This window comes from Falco peregrinus, chromosome 5 (genome assembly GCF_023634155.1).
Source record: "Falco peregrinus isolate bFalPer1 chromosome 5, bFalPer1.pri, whole genome shotgun sequence".
NCBI lineage: Eukaryota > Metazoa > Chordata > Aves > Falconiformes > Falconidae > Falco > Falco peregrinus.
In genome coordinates, this window is record NC_073725.1 from 79,929,450 (window position 1) to 79,956,893 (window position 27,444).

General features: G+C 44.1%; 1 protein-coding gene and 2 long non-coding RNA genes across 7 annotated transcripts; 2 read left to right on the plus strand and 1 right to left on the minus strand.

The window, feature by feature from the left end:
- ABCC6 (ATP binding cassette subfamily C member 6) lies at positions 1 to 27,402 on the minus strand. 3 transcript variants are annotated; one of them, XM_055804453.1, is made up of 31 exons: positions 27,104 to 27,402; positions 25,813 to 25,989; positions 25,338 to 25,463; positions 24,549 to 24,686; positions 23,358 to 23,483; positions 22,724 to 22,785; positions 21,798 to 21,929; positions 21,019 to 21,231; positions 19,963 to 20,140; positions 19,354 to 19,515; positions 17,690 to 17,782; positions 17,083 to 17,286; positions 16,324 to 16,470; positions 15,514 to 15,601; positions 15,148 to 15,217; positions 14,313 to 14,439; positions 13,654 to 13,830; positions 13,059 to 13,226; positions 11,380 to 11,563; positions 10,832 to 10,895; positions 10,194 to 10,314; positions 8,867 to 9,074; positions 7,476 to 7,786; positions 6,526 to 6,725; positions 5,712 to 5,838; positions 5,006 to 5,107; positions 3,671 to 3,817; positions 3,017 to 3,175; positions 2,611 to 2,777; positions 1,965 to 2,159; positions 1 to 1,433 (listed from the first exon to the last, which is right to left on the minus strand). In XM_055804453.1, exons 1-31 carry the CDS (start codon positions 27,155 to 27,157, stop codon positions 1,325 to 1,327), a joined length of 4,536 nt encoding a protein of 1,511 aa, XP_055660428.1. In that variant the 5' UTR covers positions 27,158 to 27,402; the 3' UTR covers positions 1 to 1,324. The 3 variants fall into 3 exon arrangements, with proteins under 3 accessions (XP_055660428.1, XP_055660429.1, XP_055660430.1); XM_055804454.1 differs by lacking the exon at positions 1,965 to 2,159; XM_055804455.1 differs by lacking the exons at positions 1,965 to 2,159; positions 2,611 to 2,777.
- LOC129784492 (uncharacterized) lies at positions 1,900 to 13,052 on the plus strand. Of its 3 annotated transcripts, XR_008747286.1 has the most exons (5): positions 1,900 to 1,957; positions 5,076 to 5,143; positions 8,939 to 9,028; positions 10,048 to 10,136; positions 12,848 to 13,052. It is a non-coding gene; the product is annotated as an uncharacterized LOC129784492 (long non-coding RNA). The 3 variants fall into 3 exon arrangements; XR_008747284.1 differs by lacking the exon at positions 10,048 to 10,136; XR_008747285.1 differs by lacking the exons at positions 1,900 to 1,957; positions 10,048 to 10,136 and having other exon boundaries at positions 5,031 to 5,143.
- LOC114013109 (uncharacterized) lies at positions 21,844 to 24,665 on the plus strand. The gene is made up of 3 exons (XR_003555966.2): positions 21,844 to 21,959; positions 22,728 to 23,444; positions 24,558 to 24,665. It is a non-coding gene; the product is annotated as an uncharacterized LOC114013109 (long non-coding RNA).
- Positions 27,403 to 27,444: the final 42 nt, after the last annotated feature.

Below are 27,444 nucleotides of genomic sequence, written 5' to 3' on the forward strand. Positions count from 1 at the left end.
TTTCAATACTTGATTCTATTTTTATTTCAGCTTTCTAGAAAATTAAGTGTTTTGACAGAAGGCACAGTAAACAGTATTTCACAGTGTGATTTGTTTGTCACGTTGTCTTGTGATTCCTGAGCAGAGACTTGGGGACAACTCTGGCGGCTCCTCCTCTGTGCTGCGGGAAGCCCAGGAAGGCTTTGCTGTCAGCTGCCGTTCTGGTTTGTTAAAGTAACACCTGAAAGATGACCATGCTAGGGGCTCTGTGGCACGTGCAGAAGGTAAACTTGTGCTCAAGAAGAAAACCAGGAATGAACCACCGGATCGACAGGTGAGTTCCTGCTGATTTCCTCAGCTGCCAGATTGCTACCCTGCAGGGATCAGAGGAGGATGCTTTCCACCGTGCAAAATCCTTCTGGCCAAATTCAGTTTGGAAATGTTGGTGTTTGGACATGCTCCTCTGTGACCAACTGGCATTTGGCAGGAGGGCTGCTCCAAGCCTTCAAGCAGAAGGAATGATGCTCTGCTGCCTGCTCCAGGCAAGTCACTCTGCTGCATCAGTGAGCTGGTGTCTAAGCTGGCTCTGTCCCTCTAGGCAGCCTGGCAGCCCCTGCATAGTGTGATCGCTAGGTGCTCCTCCAAGGAAGGAGATGGGAAGAGTGGCTCTGATCCACAGCTGTGACAACAGGCAGCCCACAGGCAGCTGAATGCTCTTGTGCTTAGTGGCATCCTGCTTTCTTTTCCCTATCTCCCCAGTGTTTGTGCATTTGGGTGACTAGATCCAGTTGCTGCCTTGGAGTCCCTATCTGTGTGAGAACAGTGCCCAGGTGAGCAGTCCTTACGACACTGGCAAAAAGACTAAATTTGTTCAGCCTGGAACTTGGACAAGCTGTAAACAGTTAAGTTGTCTTGCTACCAGTTAAATTCTTGCTTGCTGTCCATAAAAACTTGTTGGCTTTTACAAATAATCTGTGTCATCTTTAAGTATGGCAGTATATTTTGGCTCAATTTATAGTACAAGTCAGAAATGTGCTTGTCTTTTTTCTTTTGGCTTGTTTGCTTTTATGCCATAAAAGCAACAAGGCATTTAAGTTCCGACTGGCTCATTTTTAACAGAACAGTGAGGGTTTTGGTATCTGGAGATGTAATGAAAATGGAATTGCTCAGTTTCCTATGGGAATAACGTGTATCCCAAGTCATCCCTTTTAATCTGCTCACCTCGCTTAAAGCTCAAACAAGATTTGGTTGAGTGTCAGGCATTTAAGAGTGAAACCAAGCTAACTCAATTACGAGACCAATTATTCCTGATGGTGGTGGCATTATGGTATACTCCACGAGTGAGTCATGCGAGGCCTGATTCTTCCATCAGGCTGTAGAACAGTCCCTTCTGAGCTATTAGGTGTTCCAGAGTATCAAATTCAGCTATCCGGCCATCTTCCAAAACCAAAATCCTGTGAACATTAAAACAGAAGTATAAACTTGGGGATACACCAACAGCTGTAATAAAACTTCGTTTTTTCTAGTTTTTTTCTAAAATAAATTTCAGTACTTGCTTGTTATTCAACCAAGCTTTCCAGCTGGGAACAACTGTGCGATAGAAATAGTTTTCTGATGAGTGACTGTTCAAGTACTGAGTTTGTGGGAGGAGAGTTTTCGGCAGCTGGGACTGGAGTAAGATTTGTGAACCTGTATTTTAGCTTCATGATTGTAAGATGACCCAGAGAGCTGCAGCTATGGTTTTGCTGTTGGTGGGGGAGAAAAGGGGGCGTGACACAGCATGAAATGCATCAGGTGGAAATGTGATTAACCTGTTGGTGCGCAGTTGTTTTAAGATGGCTCCTGCAATCTCTAAGGCAAAGCTTGGAGGGTTAAACAAGAGGACAGACGTGGAATTGCTGTTCACTAACATTGGGTGGTTTGTGTATTCCACACAGGTTGCTTGTGTCTTTCCTCCTCCTCAGGAAAGTGGCTGAAGGTATTACCTGTCACAGTCCATGATGGTGTTTAGCCGGTGGGCTATCGTTAACACTGTGCTGTCTTTGAACTGAGTCCTCAGGGTGGACTGAATCTGAAGATCAGTTTCTAAGTCTATTGCTGCTGTGGCCTCATCTAGAATGAGGATTTTGGCTTTCCGAAGCACTGCTCTGGCCAGACAAACCAGCTGTTTCTGACCAGTGCTGCAAGTAGGAAGAGAGATGATAAACTGAGAGCGGTCGTCACTTTGCCCTGGGTTCAGAATATGTGATTAATTTGAAAATAGTAATGAAAATATGATTGTTCCTTTCCCCTGAAAGGGTGATTGAGGCCGGTGACACTGCAGGTAACAGCATGAAACAACCTAAGGAAATGGAGTGTATTGCTACAGCACCCAGGAGATCTGCACTTGGAACAGGATTGCAGTGTTTTATGTACTGCACAAGCCACCACAGTGGTTAAGTCTCAAATGTCTTCCATTTGGTGTCTTACGATTTGATTTCATGCTGCGAAACAGGACAATAATGCAGCGGTTTGCTGGCTGGGCACTATTTTTTTACATTTTTAAGTTAGACACCTTGTCCCACTAGCTCTAAGTTCTCCTAGCCGGCGGGCTGGCACTGCTCTGCCGCTGTCATTCTGCAGGTCAGGTACCTTAGGTTTTCCCCTTGGTCAGCGCACTGGTATTCCAACTGGTCTGGCAAATCTGCAACAAAGCTCTTGAGCTGAGTCAGTTCCAAAGCTGTCCAGATGTCTGCGTCGGTGTATTGGTTTAACGGGTCGAGATTCATTCTTAGAGAGCCAGAAAACAAAACTGGATCCTGAGCAGAGAGACAGTACAAACAACTCCTGAAATTAATTATAAGCGAGCTCTCTGGTTTTCCCTGCTGGGTGCAAATTTGTGGCTGATGTTATATGGAATGGGAAAATAGTGTGGCACAGAGGTTATTTCCAACTCTGAAATTTCTGAATGTCCCTCCTCTCACAGAATCTTTATAAACCTTTCCTAGGCGTTAAGACTTACAACGCTGCTGAAGCATTTTGGAAGTTCATTTCATACCTGGGGAATGACGGTTATCTTGGTTCTAAGGTCATGGAGGCCTAGCTGAGCGATATCTAGTCCATCAATTAGGATGGCTCCTTCCGCAGCTTCCACTAATCGCAGCAATCCCACAGCAAGAGTAGATTTCCCAGCTCCTGTTCTTCCAGTTATGCCGATCTGTAAAGTGCAATGGAAAGCTTTTGGTTTTGATGTTGATAGTTTTCCACAGTTGGACACACCTGTCACGTAGTTCTTAGCCTTTTGAAGAGAGACAGCTTTGTGTGGATCAAATCTTCAGGGCTGTTCAAGATTCACATAGTCTAGCAATACATTCTTAAAGGGAATAACTTATAATTTGTAAGTGTTCTGTATGAAAAGGAATCTTGAGGGCTTTGATGTGGCACTAGATTTAAAATTGAATTCCTTTGCTGTAACCACTAACCTTCTGTGAAATGAAATTTCACTCAGAAGAATGTCTAGTGTATACAGCAGTGCTGGGAACGCTGCTTTGTACTGGAAGAGGGGTGCAGTGTTGGTAGAAGCTTTACTGCAGCTTTCACACTTACAAGTTACAATACCTTGGTGTTGGGCAGGGACTGTATCTGCCCAGATGTGATCACTGCAAAGCACTGCTCACTTTGTAGCTCTTCTGAAACGAGTGGCTTTGCTTACCTTCTCTTGCCCGTTGATGGTTAGATTGATGTGCTTCAGTGCTAACTCCAGATTTGGCCTGTATCGCAAACTATAGTTTCTGAATTCAATTCTTCCTTCAGTTAGCCAAACTTGACCTTGAAGTTTGCCATTCTGAGTCCAGGGGGCCTAAATAGATGAGAACAAATGGCAATCATGGAATCATAGGTTGAAAAAGACCTTTGAGATCATCAAGTCCAACTGTTAACCCAGGACTGCCAAGGCCATCACTAAGCCATGTCCCTAAGCACTGCATCTACGCATTTATTTAATACCTTCAGGGATGGTGACTCAACCACCTCCCTCAGCAGCCTGTTCCAATGCTTGACTACCTTTTCGGGGAATAAATTCTTCCTAATATCCAGTCTAAACCACCTCTGGTGCAACTTGAGGATGTTTTCTCTTGTCCTGTCACTTGTTATCTGGGAGAAGAGACCGAGCCCCACCTGCCTACAGCCCCTGTCAGGCACCTGCACAGAACAGTAGGGTCCCCCCTGATTCTTCTCTTCTCCAGGTTAAACACCCCCAGTTCCCTCAGCCACTCATACGACTGGTTTTCTAGACCCTTCACCAGCTCTGTTGCCCTTCTCCAGCAATGTATAAAGCTGATTTAAATTACTAAATCAAGTGGCCATACTGAAACAGGAAGCTTACGAAGACACCTGTGCCAAATTCCCCTGATCTATTTACTGTTTCCAAAGGAGAAAAAGGCATCTAACTTTCATATTGCAAATGTTGACTTCTTACTTTATGCAAAGATGCCAGTTGTCTTAACTGAAAATGGGGAAAAACATTTGTTTGCACATCAGAGTAATGACATTATAAGTGGTTCAAATAAAAAAAGATTTATATGCCCCTGTGAAGAGGACTGTGAAAGCCTCCTTTAGCAGTATCTCAGGGCAGCATATGGAGAAATAATTTTAATGATTACAGAACAAACATGATTGCATGGGAGACTTAGTGGCTAAAAGGCTATCTAGCAGCCATCAGTTATCAGAGAGTTGCATCTGAACTTGCACAATAAATACGTACTCCAAATACGGGCAGAAAATACAGCACATTCCATGGGTGTTACCAAGTGAAGCTATTTTAATGGCAATCTCATGCTTAACTGTCTTAAGGAAACGATGATCAGAGGTTATAAAACAAGTCTGCTCAGCTGGATAAAAACCAAGTGCTGCAGTTCTTTAAAGGAAACATAACTGACCTTTTAGAAGGGGAAACCTAGGAGGTTTGTCGAGGTGGAACAGAAAAGTGACTGATTTAGTTTTGAGAGATGTTCATCTCTGCTAGTAAGGTCAATAGTTAGTTAGCTACCTCCTTAGGAGTCCTCCAGTACTCTCTCACTCTTTCCACAGAAACAATGTTGTTCTCTATTTCTGTCCAGGAGCGCACCATCCAGTTCAGAACACCAGTTATCTAGCGGGAAGAAACAGAAGCATTATGGCAGATAAAGTAAGTCTTGACCTCTGCTTGCGAGGTACCTGGTACTTTGTCTTACTGTGTCTTTATGAAGACCTCCTCATCAGCTAATTACTTCAGAAATTACCCTTAAAACGCTAAAAGCTAACCATGGATCCTGGTGAAAGTTGGTAAAGCTGTCTTTAAAGAAGCTAGCCAGATCCCCCCCTAGCTGCTTCTCAGCAAGTTTACAGAGAATGAAATGCTGCTGACTGGGATGCTAAAAGATAGTGTAGCTTTAGGCTGCTGTGTAACTAGCATATAAGCAGATAAGACACACGCTGAAGACCTTGCTTCAGTTGCTCAGAGCATGCCGTGACTGAAGTATGAGTTCAGGTGCAGGAGGGAAAAGATGGCTAGTGCATGTATTCATGAGGTTCATTCCCTAAGGGGCTGTGTGCTCCAGATGCTCTGGGTTTCAGCAATGACATCAGGGTTTGGTAGAAGGCATCTAGGAAGCCACAGAATAGATCATGATTTCTTAGAAATTAAAATGATAGCAGAAATGAAAATGCAGGTTGTTTCTGATATAAGGCAAGCATGGTATTCAACGCTGAGTTACCTGAAGAGCATATGAAACGGAGAAGCCAGCAGTTCCTGGACTGAGATGTGTTCTGCCCATTGCTACAAATAGTGCTGCAAACAATACAATGCCATTGCCTAGGAACTCCAGGTTTGTAGCAAGCCACCTGCAAGAGGAGGAGAGTACAGGGGTGTTGCTGGGTGCCCTCTTCCTTCCTCCCAACAGAATCTGCGATTACTTTGCGAAGCACTTGTGGAGCTGCTGGAGTACAGGATGCTCAGCAAAGCTCTTGTCATTCCCTGGTTGCTCTTATCCAGCCACCCTGGAGCTCATGAAAGGCTCCAGTCTGTCTGAACTGGCTGGCTTATAGTCTCTGTTAGGATTTTCTCCAAGGCCTGTTGGATGAGAGCAGGATGAGAGAGTTCTAGGATGAGTTGGTCTAGCACCTCTCACTCCTTCTACTCTTGCCTTGTTTCATGACTGGTGGCTGATGGCTCTGTTATCTGGTGGGTCCTGCATATACCACAGGGCTCGTGCATCTGCCATGTGATGATGGGCCTCACCAGGCATCTACTGGAGCTTCCTGCGTTTTGGACATGAAGTGATAGACCTAGCGGGGCGCCAGCATGTGTGCGCCTAGCCACACAACAGGCTGGGAGCGCACTGCCTGTACGAGGGGCACGGTGCCAGAGGGGTGCAGTGCGAGGGGCAATGGAAGAGGCTACCCTACCTGCAAAACACTGTGCACTGTCTCATCTTCTGTGTGCCTCCACCCAAGCCCCAAGAGCAGCTGTCTCCACTCCCCAAGGCTGCGAGAGGGAACTGCCATTGTTTTTACACTGCAGATTTGTACCTGTCGGCAACTGCTCCAGGGAAGCATATTCGTTGATTCTGATCCACTAAAAAATTGTTCTTTGAAATAAACCTCTCCTGGTCCTTGTAAGCACGGATCACGCTGCTCCCTTGGAAAGTTTCGGCAATGTGGGAGTAGATGGGTGACCTGCTGGCAGCCTCCACGCGTCTCAGCTGGCAGGAGGTGCTGACGTAGAAGTGCTGGGACCAAGGGACATGGAAGTGATTAGAGGGCTTATGCCTCCATGGAGGCGCTCCACGGAAAATTTGGGAAGGCCTCAACAAGTGCAATAGTACATGCTATCCTAGTGTTATCCTACCCACACGTTCGGTTTTATATGCCCTGTAAAAGGTGGGGTGGTGCCTCTGCCTGTGTTCTCTCCTCTCTCCATTAACAATAACTCTGTGGTTAGTTAATGCAAAGAAGCCAGGGTAGCCTGAACTCACAAAACCTCTAAACCGACATTTACTTTCTCCTGTAGACTAGCTCTTTGCTTGATGGAGCACAGAGGTGTACCTGCACCCTTACTTGCCCTTCCCTCTTGTTCAGTCTTGGCTGGCAAAGCATTTGAGCTGTCAGAGCCCACACAGAGCGCTGCATGGCATACACAGATATATTAAAAAGCAATGTAGGAATTCTGGAGGAAATGAAAAATGCTTTTGGTGTCAATATGATTCCATTTACACTAATGGAGACAAGGAACATAGCTCTAGGTAGGATTTGATCTGGACATCAGAAAAGCACAGGCTTCTTGGAAGTCTGTGGGATGCTTTGGAAGGCTGAGGTGATGTGGGAAGAGCCACTGACATTACTCTTGTTCAGATACAATTTGGGATGATTCAACTAGTTTCTGCATGTCTCTGCTCCTAAGAAATGGAAGGAGGCTTTCTGCAGGGCCATGGCCATGCTGCTTCAGCCTCTCCTGTCTGTGTATCTCTATAAGCTCCTACCTGGAATGCAGCATAAAGAACAGTCAAGGGCACTATGGCCATTGCTGCCTTTGGTGTAGCCACTATAATCACAATGTAGATCTCCAGCAAGTTGAACAAGAATCCCAGCAAGGACTTCAGCTTGTCAGGGATGACAGAATCAATGGCATCCATTTCTTTGGAGAAGCGGTTCAGCAAGTTTCCAATGGGTGTTTGCTCAAAGAAGACCATTGGGGATCTAGCAACATTCCTCAGCAACTGCAGAAACAGCTTGTGTGATGCTAACACACCACCTAGGAGGACTGCTGCTGTGGAGACAAATCTGCCAAGGGCTGTAATATAAAAAATAATTATTATGGTATAATAAATACTAAAAGAATAATAATTACTAGGTTTGAACAAAATCACCTTCTCCTTTTGCAAGATCATGGTTTTCATGAGTACTGTGAATGCTATACTAGTGAAAGGAGCTGACTTTCTCTTTGGCAGCAATTAAGCCGAGCCTCAGAGCTTCGGGGTCTGGAGGGTAATTATGGGGTGGGGGAGGGGGGGAAAAGACCTGAGCAAGCTTGATGGGGGCTGTGGATTCAGCAACTTAAACACACAGGGCAAATAATTCATTCTTCACAAAATGAGCTTGACTGGAATTACTTTGAATCACTTGGTCTTAGGTTTTGTGCCTACAGCCTCACTGTTGGCACAGACAGGTACCCAGCCCTTCCCACTCTTTTCAACTTGTTCAAAGCTTTCTCAATGTTTTTTTATTTGGGCTGAGATTTTTCTAGATTTTATCTCTGTCCTAAAACAAGATTATTTATTTTTTTTGAGTGACCGAAAGAATAGTGGCCATTTTTGAAGAGAAAGATTTAAGGAAATACAGAATTCTGCACGTTCCTCTTTTAGTTTCTCTATACACTCATATGACCTAAATCAGGATTTAATTCAGCATGGAGAAGCACCACCGCTTGCACTTTGATATGATTAATTTATATTGGAGGAATGGAAAGAGATTAGAGGAAGAAAGATATGCAGAAGATGTTGGATACAAGAGGACAGGATGGAAAAATAAGGATCTTGTAGTTCTTCCATTGCTGAATGTTTTCTAGGGACTCAGGTTTCCAGCAGGAAATACACAGGAAGACACTATTCATCATGGTCTGCTGAAAGGCACGGGAGAAAGCTTCTGGCATACCATGAAGTAGAATTTCAGGCAGTAACACTGGAAATATTGTTCAGATCCCTTAGAAATCCTCTCTGTGCGTCAGAACCTGTAGCTTTAGGTCCCATGCCAAAGCTTTCGGGCTGCTGCTAAAAGCCCGTGGGTATGCACTTGTTTATATTCTTAGAAAACATCTTGGATGTGGGAAAGGGAGATGGTAATACAGAGGATTAGGTGAGCAAGTTAAACAAACTTTGAACAACTCCTAGTGCACCGAAGACTCCAACTCTCAGCTCTGAGTGTTGTTGTGTCCCGTTGTAAACAGGGTCATCTGTCCACACACTGAGCCAGTACCCACGAGAAAATGACACAGCTTGCTGACACGTGAACAACAGAATGATGTACGCACACAGCGGTAAGCCTGTTGCCTTCAGGTAGGCTGCATAAATCGAAGTATTAACCTAGAGTGAAACAATGGGGAAAAAACAGGAGGAGAGGCTGGGAGGACCAAGCTTGTTTGCAAGGAAAGCAGCTCCAAACCTACAAATGATTTATTATGGCATATCTACTAGGTTATGTGTCACGGGCCATAGCAACCATGTTAAATCTTTTTGGTTTCCTCATGGATGAAAAATGAAGCCATACTTAAATAAATCCACGGTGTTAATGAGTGATTATTATCAACTAATGAATGTTACTGCAATAGGCTCGTGTTACTACTCGAATGCACGTAAGTCTTTCCTTATGCCAGGCAATAGTTTTCATTTGTTCTTGGTGTGAGTGAGAACTGTTGTGTATCCCACTGACAGTTTGTGTGAGTAACTGCTGATCAGCAGAGGTGAGATCCCAGTCTGGGTAATGGGTGCTTCCCTAGGGCAGCAGCTGCCTCCTTCGGGGTGTCTGACTTGTTACCCTCACTTCTTCTCAGTACCAGCGTGTAGCCTCAGCTGTTTGTTTCCTCCCCACATTTTACTGCTGCTACACTGTGCCCTGAATACAGACCTCATCCATGCCCGACTCCTACTAGCTGGAACCCCACGTCTGCTTCTTCCCTTTCACAGGACCCTCCTTGCCTCGGCCTTTTGCAGTGTTTCCCTTGGGCAAGATGAGAATAGCGATAAGCTGCTTTGCCCCTTCCCACCAGCCTCAAGAGTCTGTGGACAGACTCAAGGTTACAAGTCCCTTGTAATCTATACTCTTTCCGCTACCACCACCTCACCCTGATTGCCTCTGGATGCTTTCCCCCTTCAGATCAACCCTCGAATTGGGATCTCTCTCCTCAAGCAGTCATAAATTATTCCCCAGCCGTGCCCCTTCCGCAGTGTACGTGCATTATTCCTGTTCTGAAGCCAGTGCTTGGATCAAGGGCATCCAGGGAGAACAATTTGCATAGAAGGTGCTATGTAAGATAATGCTGAAGTTACTCTGTCTCAGTTATAGGGTAAACTTGTATGGCTCGGCTGGCCTCCCTGGAGCCACAGGGTTTAACTGGGGCAGTGAGCTGACCTGCCTGCCATGACCGGGTCAGTAATAAACCCCTGGTGTGTGTCTTTGCCTCTGTGGGAAGGTGCTGTGCTTACCCTGCCGTGCTGAGTTCTCTCTCCCTCGGTTAATCGTCCCTTGCTGGCTGCAGCAGTGGTACAGTCTTGACTTACAGTAATGGTGTCCCTTCCCATAGCAGAAGACTTGACTGAATTGTCGCTTCATAAAGAAAACAAAAATTCTTTCAATTTTTTTTAGCCAAGGCAACGAGTATTTTAACGCTGGATCTCCTTACTCATCCACTCCTATATTCGTCCCTATTTTGAGGGCTGCATTTTCGGGGTCCTCCAGTGTGACCCTGACCACTGTCCGTATTTGTCGTGGGGACTGGGCTCTGTCAGACTAACAGAAGCTTTAAGTGTTCACTACCTGTGGCTGGACTGAAAGGAGTCAGACCTTAGAGCCCCACTGGGAAGTGAACAGCAAGCAAGTGTATCAGTATGCCTTGTACGTGAGCTCTAGAACAAATGCTGGCTCCTTGTGAAATACAGAGAAAATGTTAGTAGGCGTCCACATTCAAGAGCAGTTTCTCACCTATTCTTGAGTTTTGCATGTTTGCTCTTACTAATTCATAAATAAATCCCCAACCTGCATCGTACTCAGTAAGAGCCTCTGTGGAGGTTTGTAGGGGCTTTTGGAGCACATTCTTCAGTGTCTGAGACAGCCTTAAGCTTACCTAAAGAGCTGCTCCTGTGGTGGACCATTTCTAGAGATGATGGTGCCTTTGGTGTCTCCCATAGCTGCGAAATAAACACATTTTTTTCTAAATGCTTTAGAATCCCATTTTGTCCTGTATAGCCTTTGAGAGACCAGTAATGAGGAGGAAAGCTTCGTTACAAAGAATTCTTAATAAGGGTAGAAATATTAAGGTGAGGCTTAGAGAATAGCACATATAGTGGGTAATTCTGTTTGCTGCGTGATTGTTGTCTACTAAAATAGAACTGTTTATTCAAGAATCAGTTTTGAGGTGATGAGTCAGCTAACTTGACAGACACATTTCTCCCCATAGAAAGCAACAGCTTACTGTGATTGGATCTTGGCTTTAAATGTCCATAATGATGCAAATGTAAGACTGCCTTTTCCAGTTTTATTCTCTTTTCCTTCTTCCCAAATGTGAACAGCAGCAGACAGACAGACACACATGGTTCTTTAACATTAAACATAATATTAAGGAAACAATTGACTGATAGACTAGGGAGAATTATTCCGACTCATTTGGGTTACCTGGAAGACCAGCGCCTGCCTTCTCTTCTGCAGCAACGTGTGAATGAAGAAATTCTGCAAAGGCCTCGTTTTTCTGTAGAAGCTTTTCATAGGAACCAGTTTCTGAGATCATTCCATCCACCAGAAAAACAATGTTGTCCACTTGAGGCAAAATGTTAATTGTGTGAGTCACCAGTACACGAGTCTGCTCGAATAAAGAGGGAACAGTTACAGTTGTTCTGGTGTCTCCCTGCTCACTTGAGCCATTGCAGTCAGCTGTCTTCGGAAGAAAGACACGTACTCAGTGTGATCTATGAGTTTTACTAACTTGGAGATATTTTTTATTTTATTTTTTCCTACCACTTCTGACCGTGTCTGATGAAGTTGACCTTTGCAGCACAACTTTGTGCCCCTTTTGAAAGCGCAGAACTTGGGAGCGGAGGAGTGATCAGATTGCTTTGTGTCACGCATAGCATAAAGGAGTGAGGATGGGAACTGAAGCTTGAAGTCCCAGGCTACCATCCCGTGTGTAGGACCTTTTGCTTTGCTCACTGACCAGTTTCTTGTTGATTCCCCTCAGACTGAAGCTCTTAAGTAGAATGATGTTAATTGGAGAGTGTGTCACATTTATTGTCACTGATACCATTATTTCAGAATCAGATTTGTGCCTGAAAAGTTCATCAACCTGAGTGGAGTTACAGTACAGCTCCTTTCCATTTAAATTTCTGAGTATATTTGCACAGATAATTGCGTGTAGGAAAGGATATAAGAAAAGTAAATTTTCCCTAGATAGCAAATCGGCATGTTCTATATTTCTAATGTACAGTCAAGCCATCTGAGTACTGCTTAAATCTGATATCTTCTTTCTTTCCTAGTTTTTCTATTTCCATACAATAATTACATTCTGATACTTGCAGCCAGTCCACATGAAGAGAAAGGTATTTGTAGTCAAACATATGTGTTTAAATTGGACTTCCTCATGAAAGAAATTACCTATTTTCCTTTTCCAATGTGTAATTGAATCAAGTATTTGTAGGCAATTTGTACCATGAAACAAATAGGGCTGCCCTGGTATCCCTTTGCATGTAACCAGATTTATTATCCAGACTGCTTTCAGCAGGGAAATGCCAAGGAATAACAAAATGCAACCAATGCAAAAAAACATGGAAGAAAAGTGTTTAAGATGGATTTTAAGACTGAAATTTAAGTGATGAACATTTGGGTGATGAGAACTGTAAAGGTGCCACTGAACTATTCAAAAGTGATGGGATTAGACATTGTGATAAGATACGACAAGCTGGAAGAGATCAGACACCGCTTCCAAACTACACCAGAAGTAAATCTCAAAAAGAGAGAAGGATAATGCCCACGGAAAACCAAAAAACTATGAACTTGCTGTAGAAGTAAGACTGGAACGAGGCATGTGGTTTGCATAAGGATAAAGACAGTCTTTCAGGAGAACCTAACTTTTCAGTTTTCTTTCTCCTAGGTGAGATTCACTGCAGAACTTCCATGTGCTGTGTGGAATGCAGAGGTTACCTATTCCACTGCCGCTAACAGTAGTACCTGCTGCCACTAGTGGAAAAAAGAATTTGGGAGCCTTTGATAAAGTGAGTAACCTACCTTACTGGAAATGTTTCAGGGGCCCTGATAATTAGATACATTTTGCAGTCTTTTACAGATCAGGATTTATAACACACCTTGTCCTTCAGTAAGCCGTTGGGTCCAAGAACATGTTCAAAAATGTGCTGTCCAACATGTGCATCAACAGCTGAGAGGGGGTCATCGAGCAGGTAAATTGAAGCCTTCTGGTACACGGCACGAGCAAGGTTCACTCTTTGCTTCTGCCCTCCCGATATATTTATTCCCTGTGGAAATGTATTGACGCTGTTTATTCCAAAACTACAGCACATTTAGCAACTGTTGACTCCATTTTACACTGAGGTTTTTTATTACTTCCTTATTTTTAAATCAGTACATCTCCCTCCCTTCCTCCAAATAGGGCTCTTGAGATGCTGAGGCAGATTCTGTTGAGCAACTCTGCTTTCCGGTGAAAGGGGACCCAAGAATAACTTGGATTTGTTGATTTTTGTCTTAAGCGTCTCCCATAATTCTGGTTAGGTTAACTATCAGGAAGTGGGCTTCAGACCCCATTAAATCATGGCCTGACTTCTCGGAAATTACTGAGCACCTGCCTCCTGCAACTTTAGTCCTTTTGCAGGTGTTTTAAGCAAGCCACCCAAAGTTGTAGCTACTCATGGAAAAGCTGGCCAAAATATAAACTTAAGCCAGTACCTTCTCTCCTATTTCACTCTTCTGCCCTGCAGGGAAGCTCTCCAAATCAGGTTGCAGTGCACAAGCATCTATCACTCTGTTGAACCATGTTTCATCCATCTCTTTCCCAAAGAGGATATTATCTTCCACTGAAGCATTCTGTATCCAAGCTTGCTGGGGGACATAAGCTGCAGTGTCCTATAAAAATGGAAGTAGAAGAATGTTAACAGTCTTTTCCATACGTTCAACTTGATGTTCTGGGAACCTGTCTTTTGAAGAAAAACTCTCCTGATTAGATTTATAGAAACCTGGAATGATCGTCACCATTGACAGGTCTCAGAGGTCTTCACAAAATAGGAGTCTGCGTTCTTATGATCTTACAGAGGAGGAAACAGGTGCAAGTACGTGACACAGCTTACCAGGATGCCACTTCAGATCACTGTCAGAGTGGGAACTGGAACTGGATCTTCGGAGTCCTGTTCCAGTTCCCATTCTGAAGGGCCAGGCTCATCTGAAAGAGGTCTTAAGGTCTTCAGATAATTAAACGTGGGCTGCTACATACAGCCTTTGTTAAAATTCAGCAATAAATGGGTTTTCATCAAGTACCTGATGCCTTGGTAAATGCCTTACTGTTCCTGAAGACAGCCTGATTAGAAGCAAATGCTCAGGGGAAAATTTACCCTCATGGTCATGCAGCCGTCGGTCTTCTCCAGCTCACCGAGTAATGCTGACAGCAAGGAGGACTTTCCAGCACCCACCTGGCCAACTACAGCAAGCAAGGAGCCTTGGGGCACAGTAAGATCTATGCTATAGAGAAATAATTAGTCTCTTATCACCTTCTAGATATGCTTTCTGAAAAGACAATGACAACAATTCTTGCTATTGTTTTGTAGCAATAAATATATACCAATTAACCCCCCTAATTTCTTACTTGAGCCCTCAGTTGCACAGGGTTACACTTCCCATCTTGCTAACTTTTTGCAGCAGAACAGGAGTCATCCTTTCAAAGACACCTCCAACCAGAAAGTCTTCATCTACATCCCCATCTGAGTTTTAAAACCAGATCCAAGACCCAGATCCCCGCTCTGGAGATAAGCTAGCCCAAAACATTGGATATAAACCATTCCTGAACATCAGCACTTTTCAACACTGTTTCTTCTCTAAAACTGCAATGTCTTTTGAAATTAAGCATGTAGTGATGTCCAGTATAATATCTTGTGTACCATCAATTCTGCTTTATTGACTGAAACTACTGTAATTTCATATCTGGACAAGGAGATTGTGTTAAAGAAAGCAGGCTCCATATATTAAGGCAACAGGCACCTTCCCATCTGTGTGCTCGCAAGCATAAAAGCAAGATTACATTTTGTCTGACTATATTTTTTAGAATTCCACACTAAATATGAAGCAAACTCAGAAGCCTCTACATACTCAACACTGGTTTCACTTAGGCCCTGAGGAATTCAGAATCTACCCTGACCTACAGAATTGAGATGACTAAGGGTAAGTCTGTACCTTCTAAGACAGGGAGAAGTTTCTTTGCTCCAGCAAAAAGTCCCATTTCTTATGGTGATACTTGCCTGCACTAAAATATGAGCAGAAATAGAACACTTGTAAATGCAAAGGTAGGTTCAGAAACATCCCTGTTTATGTGACTTTGTTTCAGTATGTATTATATTACAGAAGATGAACCTTAAGTATGAAAAGAAGGGGTTAATTACTAGATTACATTTCACTGTTAGGAATAAATAGGCCTGAGAGATAAAGTGACAGGAAGGGACAAACATTTTTCTCTTGACTATGGTAGGCACCCTAAGAATGGAAGCTGAACAATGGAAGCTACTCCTCTTACAAGACAAGAATGCTAACACAAAAGCTCACCACAGTCAGAAGTGTTTCTGCTTGAGCTCTCAGGATTCAGTTCTTTCAGATTCAGAAAAGCTGCTAAGCGGTTTAAAGAAACTTTGGCCTGAAATGAAGCAGCACACAAAAGAATAAGATTTAGAATTGAAAGGGAGCCAAAACTAAAAGTGAAGACTCAGAAGACTCACTTAGAACGTTGACTAGGTGCTACGGTGCAGTTGCTGTAGGCTTAGATGAACGAATGCAGCACTTCCTTATGTTAACTGCTTTTATTTCCACTTAGCTTAGAAAACCCCCGTATTCTTTCCTGTGTTTTCTCTTCTGTTCACACAGTGAAACTGGTGCTTTTGTCTCTAATTCATCCTGCCATCTTTCTAGGGATTGCTTCTGTACATGAAGAACTGTGACAGTCCTCTTGGGGTGCCAGAGAAAAATTAATTTCCTGATTTCTTACTTGACAGTGACTTGCTTTGCTCTCTGGCCTGGGCCAGCAGGGTTTCCACTGATCTCCTGTGGAGATTTTGCTCTGTTCTGATTTCTGTGATGAAAAACAATTGGAAGCACCTCTGAGATCTGATGGTGCTTGTGATTGGCTCCAAAAGACTCAAGAGTTGTTCTTGGTGACTATAGTGTCAATATATGGAGCCCTTCTGAAAAACAATACTACAAAGTACCTGTAGCTGCAAGTCCTTGCTCTTCACTGTTTCACAATAGCAATTAAATAGCTGATATTCAAAGCCCTAAGAAATTCCTACCTTTACCTGTTAATGGTGATATGTAAAAAACCCACTTATGGCCAAAGAAAAAGGAATGTAGCCTGCAATTAACCTGGACAGCAGCATTTATGGAGAAGGGCAGGAAGGAGTGCGCAGTGTTGAGAATGTTGATCAGTGTTAAAGATACAAAGGCCTTCTGAGCATCCAGGACATGGGTGTTATCCACGAGGGTGTAGACAGCAAACATGACAAATGCAATCTGAAAGGGAGCAAAGGAAAAGCAAACCATTTGCTTCAGACAGGGAAGAGAATGGTTCAGGGGTGACAGGCCCCTGGCTAAAGACTCTGGAACTCAATTAAATCCATACAGGCTATTGCCCATGCACATGGTACCCATCCTGCAAATATCATAGACAAAGGTCTTGCATGTTGGTGACAAAACCAAGTCTGATCGTTAGATTTTTGTTCTGCTTTAAGGAAGTTTTGGTGCTGCAACCACAGCAAGGTAAAAGCACTGCCATTTCCCATTGAAAACAGACATGGTTGAGCTGCACCAGCAAGTACAGTAGTGGCTTGTGCAGCTACTGACTGTGTCATGAATGCTGGTGAGCTTGGAGCTCCAGGTGGTTCTTGCAAAGCAGGCTTAGTCTGCCTGGAGCACATTGTCAGACCAGGTGACTTGTCTGTGGAACCGTTAGGACAGTGTAAGTGTCTGTATGATTCCACTGGGGCTCAGCAACTCCTGTGAGACCACTAACTCCTCTGGACAGATACTATCTTTAGCTGTCTCACAGGAAAAATCTGTCCAGACAGGAGTACAAAGAGAAATGGAAGTAACAGCATGTCTTATGTGGGAAGGTGAGCCACTCACCAGGAAAGTTGATGAATGGAAAGAAGCTAGAGATGCTGAGAAGAGAATCTGAGACTTTTTTAGGGCCTGAAGTTCTTGCTTCCGGATACCAATCACTTTCTCCATGAAGGTTTTCTCCCAGCCATGCAGTTTAATTACTTTAATGTTGCTGAGAACAGCATTGATGAGTTTGGCACGCTCGTCTTTATGTGTCATCTGGGTCTCCTGCAATAAATGTTTGAGTTTTATAATTTAATAGGTTGAATGTTTAACAGTGCAGTTATTCTGAAAAAAACACCTTATTCCTGCCTATGAATCCTGAATAAATTTCCCTGCAGGTGAGCAGTGTATATTGTTTTGCTTATGAATCTTCCAGGCTGGGAAGTATTTTGCTTTATATCTTCAGAGCTTTATTTTTACTGGCGATCCATAGAAACATGCAGAAAAGGTGAGCAAACAAGGTAAAAGAGTGATCACGCAAGAGCTTACTCTAAACTTCAAGAAACTCTCTAGGCTTTGAATCCTCCTAGGTTCCTTCAGACAGCCATGGTAAGCATGAATAACAAATACTAAGCTATCACATAATTGAAGTCAGTAAAGCACTTCATTTTTATGAAGCAAAACATACCTGAAACTGACTCCTCTTCTTGGTGATCACAAAATTCAGAGGTAAAAGAAAAAGGAATACAGCAATCGAAGCCAAGGCAGATGGCCCAAGAAGCTGCCAGGAGAGAAAACGAAAGAGAAAGAATTTCTGGTGATTACAAAAAAAGACTCTTTTCTATTCCCCTTGCTTACCTTTCCTCTTCCTTGAACCTACCTACACCTGACTACGGCTTTAACCTTGCCCTTGCCTTTCCTGCGCACTGTGCTCCCGAAGCTCTGTGGGTTGGATTGCTGCCTCCCCGGGCAGGGTAACTCCTGTCATCCTGCTCTGCTGAATTTATTTGCTTCCCTTTTAGGAACTGGATTAGTGCTGAAAGCTCTCCAGGAGCACGCTGGAAATGCGAGTAATTTCTGTTGCGTCTCGGACGTGTTAAGGTGGCCATCTCGTGGCTGGCACCAGTTAGTGACTCGAAACGAAACCAGGTTTTATTTAAAAAACTAACCCAAACCCTCAACCAGCTATTCTTGCAGCATAAATAACCCAGCTTGTCTGAATTTACATCAACTATTGAGATGAAAGGGTAGCATTATGCTGTGCCATGTGCTTTTGGGACAGCTCCTGGATACCAGGGTCCCTAATGACTTCTATATCAAAGCAGAGAGCTTGTTTAGTTACATGTTAACTCTCATGGTTTGGTTACTTCTCTCTACAGACAGCTTACGCTTGCTAGACGTGCATGCTGGTATACATACAGAGATAAAAGTATTCTCTACACAAATGGTTTATGAACATGAACAGACAAAGTGTTAATTATGCTCCAACTACATGCAACCACATTCAGCTTGGCAACATCACTATAAAAGGGGTGATGATTTTTCAAGTCTACACTATGGCTCCCCGTTTTCCAGGGTCATACTATCCTGCCAGACACGAGGCACAGTCCATTCAGGTTAGCAAAAGAAGGCTTCTGGAAAGCTCACGGGAATCAGCTGTCTCTATAGTGCACATACTTCCATTTGGTGTGCTGCCAAAAACAGAGACTAAGAAATATGGATTTATCCTGCTGAGAAAATACTATAGGTTGAATTTGGTGTAAAGAAAAAAGGATCTTTTATATTATCATCCTTTATTTCTAATTCAGGTTTTCTGCTGTCCTTGCTAAACTCCTTGATACCTATGAAATTCAAAGTATCTTTTTTGAGTATCACGTAACTTTGCTTCAAACTGTTTCACTGATGCTGTGGTAATCAGGCTTCAGGATGAAGTACGTTAAGTTGCTGTTTCAGACCATTCCCCTCTGTTCTGTAACTATGCTAAGGAGCCAGAAATGGACTCTCAGCCTGCACTGGTCCACAATGTTTTGGTCAAAAAAAGGAGGTGATAGAGGAAAATCTGAGGCAGAAGTTTATCAGACAGCTCAGAATAACCACACTCACAGTCTTTTCCCTAAAAGAGGCTGAATGCCACATACACAGGTGAGAAGATGAAGGATCAGGTAAGGATTTGATACTAATAAAAATATTTTCCAGAAAGAAAAGTGAATCCACCATGCTACAGAGCTAAGAAAAATATGGCAATTTCAGGCTGTTCAAACTGGCAAAGCTCTATGCAGAATTCTGAAAATCCCTTTTTCCTTTAACACCTAGAATAGAAAGGGATTGATAAGTACTGTCATTGTATTTTACCTGCCACAAGAAGACAAAGCAGATGATAATCCGAATAGGAGCGAGCCAGGTCCCATTAAAGTAGATAGTCAGATCCATTAGCTTTTGGACATCAACAGATACCAGATTAACAATTTCACCTACTGTTGCCGTTTTCCTTGATGCATTGGACATAACTAGGATCTAGACAGGGTAGAGAAGACAGAAAAGGTGTCATCAAACAACAGCTTTGGTCCAAAAATCAAACAACTTTCTTTTCTTTATAAAGAAAGAAAGGAAAAAAGGGAGAAAAATGTCAGATCCTAGGTACTGAAAACATGCTGTTGCCTGGAATATGTGACTTCACTTTAAGATGAAGAATTTACTCCTTTCCCCAGCCATAATCTACAGCATAAGAAAGTTATTTTTTCCTCTTTCCTTCTCTTGGCTTTTCCTTCAGAGGTAAGATCTCAAAAAAAAAAAATAGTAAAATACCTCCCACATACTGTTCAGAGCCGAATATAGCAGAGTTACATTGTAAAAGTAGTTTCGAATTATATCTCCCCTGATACTGTTAAGAACAATGTACCAGCGATGTTGTAACTGCTAATGTAGAAAAGAATGAAGCTGAAAAGGAAGCTACAGACTCACCTTCCTGTACACAAGCCCTGTTACTGCAGTTTTCAGTCTCAGCCCCAGAACAAGACACATGTACATGTATCGTTGTTCAAACAGAGTCTGGAGACAGGCCAAAAGGAACATAGCGAAGGCATAGAAATAACCATGCCAGCTCGGTGCTTCTTGATCTTCGATGAACTCCAGGAAAAGGCTGCAGGACAGGAGCAAAATGTTGATGAATCCATGTAGAACTGATGAAATATCAGACACACAAAAATGCAGAAATGGCAGACATTTTTCTGTATTCTGTCTGGCTGATGTTTATCAGTAAAGTAACAGAAAAGTTAGAAAAATTGCTGAGTATTCTGTCTTACAATGTCCTGATTTTTGACATTTAGCCAGTCTTGGTTTTGAAGCCATCTCTGATAGCAGCATTCTCAGGGGAGACCTCATTTCCAGTGTTAAGGATGGCTCCTGAATTTCATGAAAATGTCAGAAACGCAAATTGGGAGCCATAATCTAAGGAAGTCATTAACATTTGCAGAACTTCTCTTGATCTTAATGATTATGAAGTGATTTTTGCCCTTTAAAATATACCATAATGCAGGTTTGTGTTGTACCAACACAGTCCACAAAACATTATGTCAACTGACTAAAGCTATTTAAGATGTGTAGGATGCACAGCTGTGCTCTTTATAATTAGTTGGGGAACACGAAGCCTTAAGACTACAGCAAGTGGGTGACAGCCTGTGTAAATGATGTGATATGTAGAACCATCAAATTACTCCCTCCTGTTCTAGTAAAGTTGTCAAAAGGCTTAGCACAGCCTGTCCTTTCCGCTGCTGGAATACAGCAGTGGGGAAAGTGTGCACAGCTTTAGACAGTGGTTTGTTTTTTTCTTTCCTGCTGAATTGACTGTGGGCTTAGCAGAAACGGTAATCCAGCTCTTTTCATCACCATTAGGAGATTTCAAAAGGTAAGTGTTTGTGAGTCCACCTCTGTGGGTGCTGGTGAACACATCCCTGTGTGCGCTCATGCAGGCAGCAATCTTGTATGTATGATAGAAATATATTACAAATATGCACATACCTCAGTAACTTTGGGATGGAGAACAGAAAGACGTCACAGATAACTAAGCAGACAGTGCTGAGAAGGAAATAGGTTCCAAACATGCTCCAAAATGCTTTCAGTAAGGGCCCACTTTGACTGTGCTCTGATTGCAGTAGAACCTCTGTCTCTTCAGCTTCTGCTGTGTCAGTTTTGCTCTTCTGACCTTTTTTAAATGTAGCAGACTCCATTTTTCTAAAGAAAGAAACAGTAAGAAAGCTTGCCGCAATTGTAGAAAGCATAGGAATCTTATGCATTCAAAAAAATCATTAAATATCTCACACTGGGTCTCATGCCATGTCCAGTATAATGCTCATCAAAAAATGATTCCTCTCACAAAAATCTTACAGTTCCGTACTTCCAGGAATGAAAGGATGTTCTCCAGCAGATTTCAACACTTAAAATCAGATTTTGCACAAAGGAATTTACTCACTAAGTGTTCACCCACTGAAGAGTCAAGACTCCCAAATCTTCACAGCAGAGTGGTACTTGGACTGTTTTATGTATGTTACCCTTTTCTTCTTGTTTAATAGACAAGTAATTCAGTGAGACTGAATCTTTCAGCTATTCTTCTGACTAGATAGGAAGCACGCAAAGCTTACATTCAGAGCCTGAATATGCACTGTGGCAGCCTGCGGGGCATGGAGGGGATTAAAGCCTGCTCTGAGATGGCGCACCAGCACTGTGAGCATATTTGCTTATATCATTTAGAGGCACGAAAGCAACCACCCAGCTGGCACACTGTGCTATCAGGTACTCACTGCTGGGTTCTGCTGCGACACTTCTTCCACTCTCTTTCAGCCCAGGCAACAATTTCTTCAGACGAGTCCTCTTTCCTCACTGACCACAAGTCATCCACCCCCAAGGTCTGCTGACAGCCTTTCCAGACCAGCCTGGGGAAGGAACACACAGACGGCTGTAAGGTGAGCACAGAAGGATTTGCGGTGCATGTAACATTTTCAAAACAGACAGGCTGTAAGTTAGTGCCCCACAGCGAGCACATAGGGACTTCCATAAAACACTGCTTGGGACTGTCCTTTCCCAGAATAAATTTGGATGTTCAGAAACAGCAGTTTTGCTTCAAATCCCTATGCTACCTTCTGTCAACATCATGAGGATTTGCAAGTAAGCCCTTATTTCTAGAACATACTAAGAGTTGGGTCTTGGGCAGTGGGCGACAAAGTTCAGTTTAACTTACCCTGTGGCTCAGTGAAACACAGATGAGGCCTTATCATAGCAGACGTTAGGCCCAAAGTGTGTAATCATTTTACTTCTGAATGCTAATGAGCAGGCTGGGCCAGTGTCCTCAGGCACTATTTTCTCCTTGCCCAGCATCTGTTACAGGAAGGTCTGGCAGGCAGGCAGGGCTGTGGCTGGTGTACAGTCACCTTTTGAGATTGCTGAAGTCTGTTTCAAGATTGGGAGGGCACTGGAAGAGTAGTTGGAAGGGGGAAGAGAATTACCTAGAATCACAGATTTGTGTTTTGAACTACTTTGAGAAGTAAGTGAAATTTTCATAATTTGATCTTGTGAGAATACCTCAAGTCCCCAGAGAGAGAATTTAAATTCTTGCTGCATAAGCTAACTGAGGTATTTCATACTGGCTGTCATCTCCACCCTGTCTTATGCTGGGGTTTTTTTTCTGATGTTCTAGCAAAACCATGTCTTTTTTTGTGTGTTTTCTTACCCAGAGAACCACCAGTATGTGATTTTGGAAAGAAAAGAGCTGCTGGATTCTGGACACTGATTCTGATGGGAGAAAAAACATGGATGATATTTTTACATAGATAAGGGCATGTGTCAGATAAACATAATCCCCTTCTGCACTTCCCCAAGAAAAGCAATCAAAAAGTTACACCCATCCCATTCATTGACCCTGACAGTGTTGTGGAGGATCAGTGGGATCAGGAGACTTTGGAGAATTAGACTTTAAATAATGTATTTGATGGAGGAACAAGGACTATCATTCTTCATACCCAAAGACATTTGTTTTCTGAAGCACAGACCTCTGCCATACCCACACCTCAAACAGAGTACTTCTGCACAGCAGAGCATGGGGAAGCAACAGGAGCCCTATCTACTGGTTTCAATGAAAATACACCAATGTGGATAGAAAAAGCTTTTAGTTTTTCAAAACATACATAGAGAGACAGAATATTGTTATCCCAAATTCTGCCGGTTACCTTTTCAAACTCTCAGCCTTTATACAGAACAATGCATCTTTCATCTCCCAGCTACTAATGTTCCTGTGCATCCCCATAAATTAAAATTCCTGTTTGAGCAATGAAGCAATGCATTATGAAAAGCTACGCTGTACTTACAGGATTGTTGACACCTTTAGAGAAGAAGGGAGGGTGATCAACGAAGCAGAATAACACAAGTTCTCCTAGCACCAGACTAGCATAAAGGTAAGTTGTAACATGGTGGAAATGGTCTTCCTGGAAACCCTAAGAAACAGAATACTGTTGAGAATGAGGTAAGAACCTTCACGTGAAATCAGTGGAGAAAGAGAGCTGCTCATGTTCTACCAGCCATAAGCTCTGGGTTTTGGTCTGAAGCACAAGGTGCGTTTATTTAAACTGTAGTTATGTAGAGCTACTTAAATAGGTAACTCCCCAAACTGGAATATCAGAAAATACTAAATAATGGACACCTTTATTATTTAAAGTGGTGGCTTTATCACGAGCCTTCACAGCAGTCTAGTTGAGTCAGATGTCCACATTGCATCGTTATTTGGGGAACTCTGGGTGCTGAGGAATAGAAGCTCCTTGCTCACCTAGCAGGATGAGTTGCTGATGTAATAAAGCACCTGACAGGTTTTATTATAAATGGTGTATCTAAGGGACTCTGTGAAGGGCACTCTAATTAATTTTGTGAATGAGAAAAAGAAAAACCAAGGAAAAAGTCTTAAGTATTTTTGGAACTGTATTTTGGTAGTAAGAGGTGGCAGAGTGTTATTTCTACAAAAGACCTGGTGCCTGAGCATCATTCAACACAGCAGGAACAAGCAAGTTCCCAGATGTCTTTTGTTTAGTGGCTGTGAATTTTTCCCCTATTACTTGAACACACAGGTAACATAAACTTTTGTTTATTCCTTATTGTGAAGGAAAGGTACAACTGTTCACCTGAGCAAAATGGTCACTGACAGCAAGTCTCAGATGGGTAAACCCATCCAGCACTCCTCTACAAATAAACATTCACCACAAATACCCAAAAATAAAAATGTGTATCAACATATGTGTGCTGATACAAAATCTGGCATAAGGCCAGTTCATTTTGCTTTTATTCACATATGAAGTCTGCCGAGCTCTCAGAAAACAGTGTAGACACATTCTGTCTACACTGAAAGGAATAAAATGGGTGGAGATGACCATGCGTCATCAGTCATTTTTCTCAGCGTGTATCTTAAGAGAGGAATCTGGTTCTCCACCTCACAATCTATGAGGCAAAAAAAGCCCTGTTGTTTAGAGACTTCATACCTCTGCACATTAAAGATATGTGGTTTCACTTACTCTTTCCAGGGCATGTTGGACTTTGGAACTAAACATCACAACTGCAGCCATGAATGAGAGCAGCCAGTAAATCAACATGACGCCTGAAGACTGGATGCCCATCATTCTTTCCACTTGGGTAAGGAACATGGCAAGGATCTGCAAGGAGGTACAAATTTGTCCAAATAAATGGCTGGTAACAGAATGCCAAACACTTATTACCAAATTAATGGATACAATAGAGAAAAATCAGTTAGTTTCTTGCTCAAACATTTCAAGATGTTCAGAGCTGCAGTATTGTTCCTAAAAGGCTAAAACTGAAAAGCATGATGTGCAGTTTTGCACTCAAGAATGTCTCTGCAGAAAAGGCAAGCAATAAAACTGCAAGTGGGACAACAGGCTGGGAGGATCTAGGCTATAAAGACACAATGACAGGAGGGGAGCACAGGCATTTAGGCTGAACGGAAATCCCATTTCATTCTAATTTATGCTAAATCACATACTGCAGTTACAAGAAACTAAATCTTGTCTTGTTGTTGTGAGACCTCTTTCTAAATGCTACTGCTGCCTCGGCTCTTGCAAGGTATCCTCTGCCCACAGGGCTCTGTATCATAGCGACAGACCCAGTGGTCTGCCCCAACTCCAACCCCTGCTGCGTCACACAGCAGAAAATAACAAAGCACATCTCTGGCCTTCTACTCCCCATCAGCTATCTCTGTGCCCAAAGATCCTGAGAAACATGGGAAATACAAGGTCTTCTTCAGGAGGGCTGAGCTGGGCCACACACAAACAAAACAAAGGAAGAATTACCATTGTGATTCCCACCACGGCAGGGCTGATGAAGAATGCTGGAGCCCGTGGGATTCCTTGGCTTATCTCCCACAGTACGAAGAAGACATTAGAAAAACACAGTATTACTAAGATGAATCCAAGGACCTAGGGCAGAGACAGCAAGCATGTATTGGAATGGACTGAAATGATGGTGGGACAACCTACCGAACCGAATGCTCCCAGCAGCCTGGGCAGTAGGACTGGAGAGCTGGAAGGGCAGATTTGGGATGGAGCACATTACGGGAAGTAGTGGGGGAACCAAATGGAAACACAGGGGAGACATTATGACAGTTCTTCCTATAACTTGATTTATACTGACCTGACTTTACCTGAGTCGGCAAATGTCAAAACAAACACAGAGACAGATCATCAGAACAGTTAACGATTTAGAAAAATTAAGTTCTGCATTGAAGCTGTGATAATGTTAGGGTCAAACCCCATCCTCTGCCCTTACCATTTTGGTTTTGAAGATGTGAGACATCCTGATATAACCTTTGTTTTTGTATCGCAGATACAAGTAGTAGAAAGGAAAACAGATCCAAAGATAGGCACAAGGGATCCAAGCAATGACTGTACTCTCAAAGCACCAGGTAAATCTTGGGGTGTTTGTATACCATGTCTGATTCCAGTCCTGTCACAGAATGAACACAGAAGTGAAACAGTAAAGCTAATGTATGCAGAATTTCACCAGCTAATGCAAGTTGCTAGTGCTACAGCTGAGATCTACTATAATGTTTGAGGAATTTGATTTAGTGTTTCAAATGTAAAAAATATTTGGCAACAGACGGGCTGCTAGAGAACAGTAAGGTGTTGGGGAGGGAGGGAGGGAGGGAGGACTCAGCAGTAGCGTTTTGGAGGGAATGGAAGTAGAAAGGTTGGGGGGGAGAGGTTGGAAAAGTGAAAGATGCCGAAGGACATCACGTATCACAACTGGAGAGAAAAAAACCCACCAAAAGACAAGAGGAGATTCAGATTATTGAATGGGCAATGAGAAAAAGTAATTTGGGAATGAAGATTATCAGCATGTAGGACCCATCTGAACAGTCAGTAGGGAATGGTGGGAGAAATGAAGATTAGGAGGAAAGAAGTGCCCTAGTGCATAGACTGCATCTGAAGCGCGTTTCCTCAGCTGAATTTGTAATAGTTTTGTAATTTTTTGACCGAGTAAGTCAAGACTGAGGAAGATCTCATCTGCTAACACAGTAATACTAGAAATACAGCGAGCTGGAGATGAACAGGCCAGGGTGTTTCCCCCGCAGCTGGCATTCAGGCGCGGCGCGGTGCAGAGCGCGGCTCGGGGAGAGAGCCCGGTGCCGGTGCCGGGGCACTCGGTACTGCAGGAGTTTCCCAGCCCCCAGGATGGGGACCCAGGAGCGTGGGCTGCTCAGCACCAGGCCCTCCGAGGGTACCGGGTGCGTTATGAAGGCAGTGGCGGGACCCATCTCGGTGCCCGCGCAACCCTGACCAGACCTGCCGTAGCTGGAAGCGGGCTGGGGCTGTCCCCGGGTGACAGCTCGTCCCGGGGGCAGGGTCCGCAGCCAGCCCCTCGGGGGGTGCCCCCGTCCCGACCGCAGGGCGCCAGCCGCCCCGCTGAGGCACGGCGCTGGGCACGGCTGCGGGGCGGGGGGGCCGGGACGGCTCGGCTCCCCCGCTGGCACGGCGGGCCCCGGGCAGGGCCTCTAGAGGGGCGGCCCGGCCGCGGCCCGGTGCGGCGGCGCTCGCTCGCTCGCTCTCTCCTCACTCACCCAGAGCCCGGCGGAGCCCTCCGCGGAGCCGCACAGCGCGCTGCCCGCCGCCATGCCGCCCGCACTGGAGGCAGCCGGGGCGTCGCGGCCGGGCTCGGTCCCCCCCCCGCGGCCCCGCACCCGCCGCTCGGTGCCCTCGGGCGGGCCCTTCCTCACTGGGCCGCGGCCGAGCGCCCCGTTCCCACCGGGCGGGAGGGGAGCGCCCCGGGGCCGCCTCTCGGCTTGGGCAGGCCGGTAGCGGGGGGGCGGCGGGCACGGCCTGGGGGCTGCCCCCGGGGAGGGCGCGCGGCACCGGGCAGGGCTGCGACGGGACAGCCCGCGGCGGGGACGGGACAGCCCGC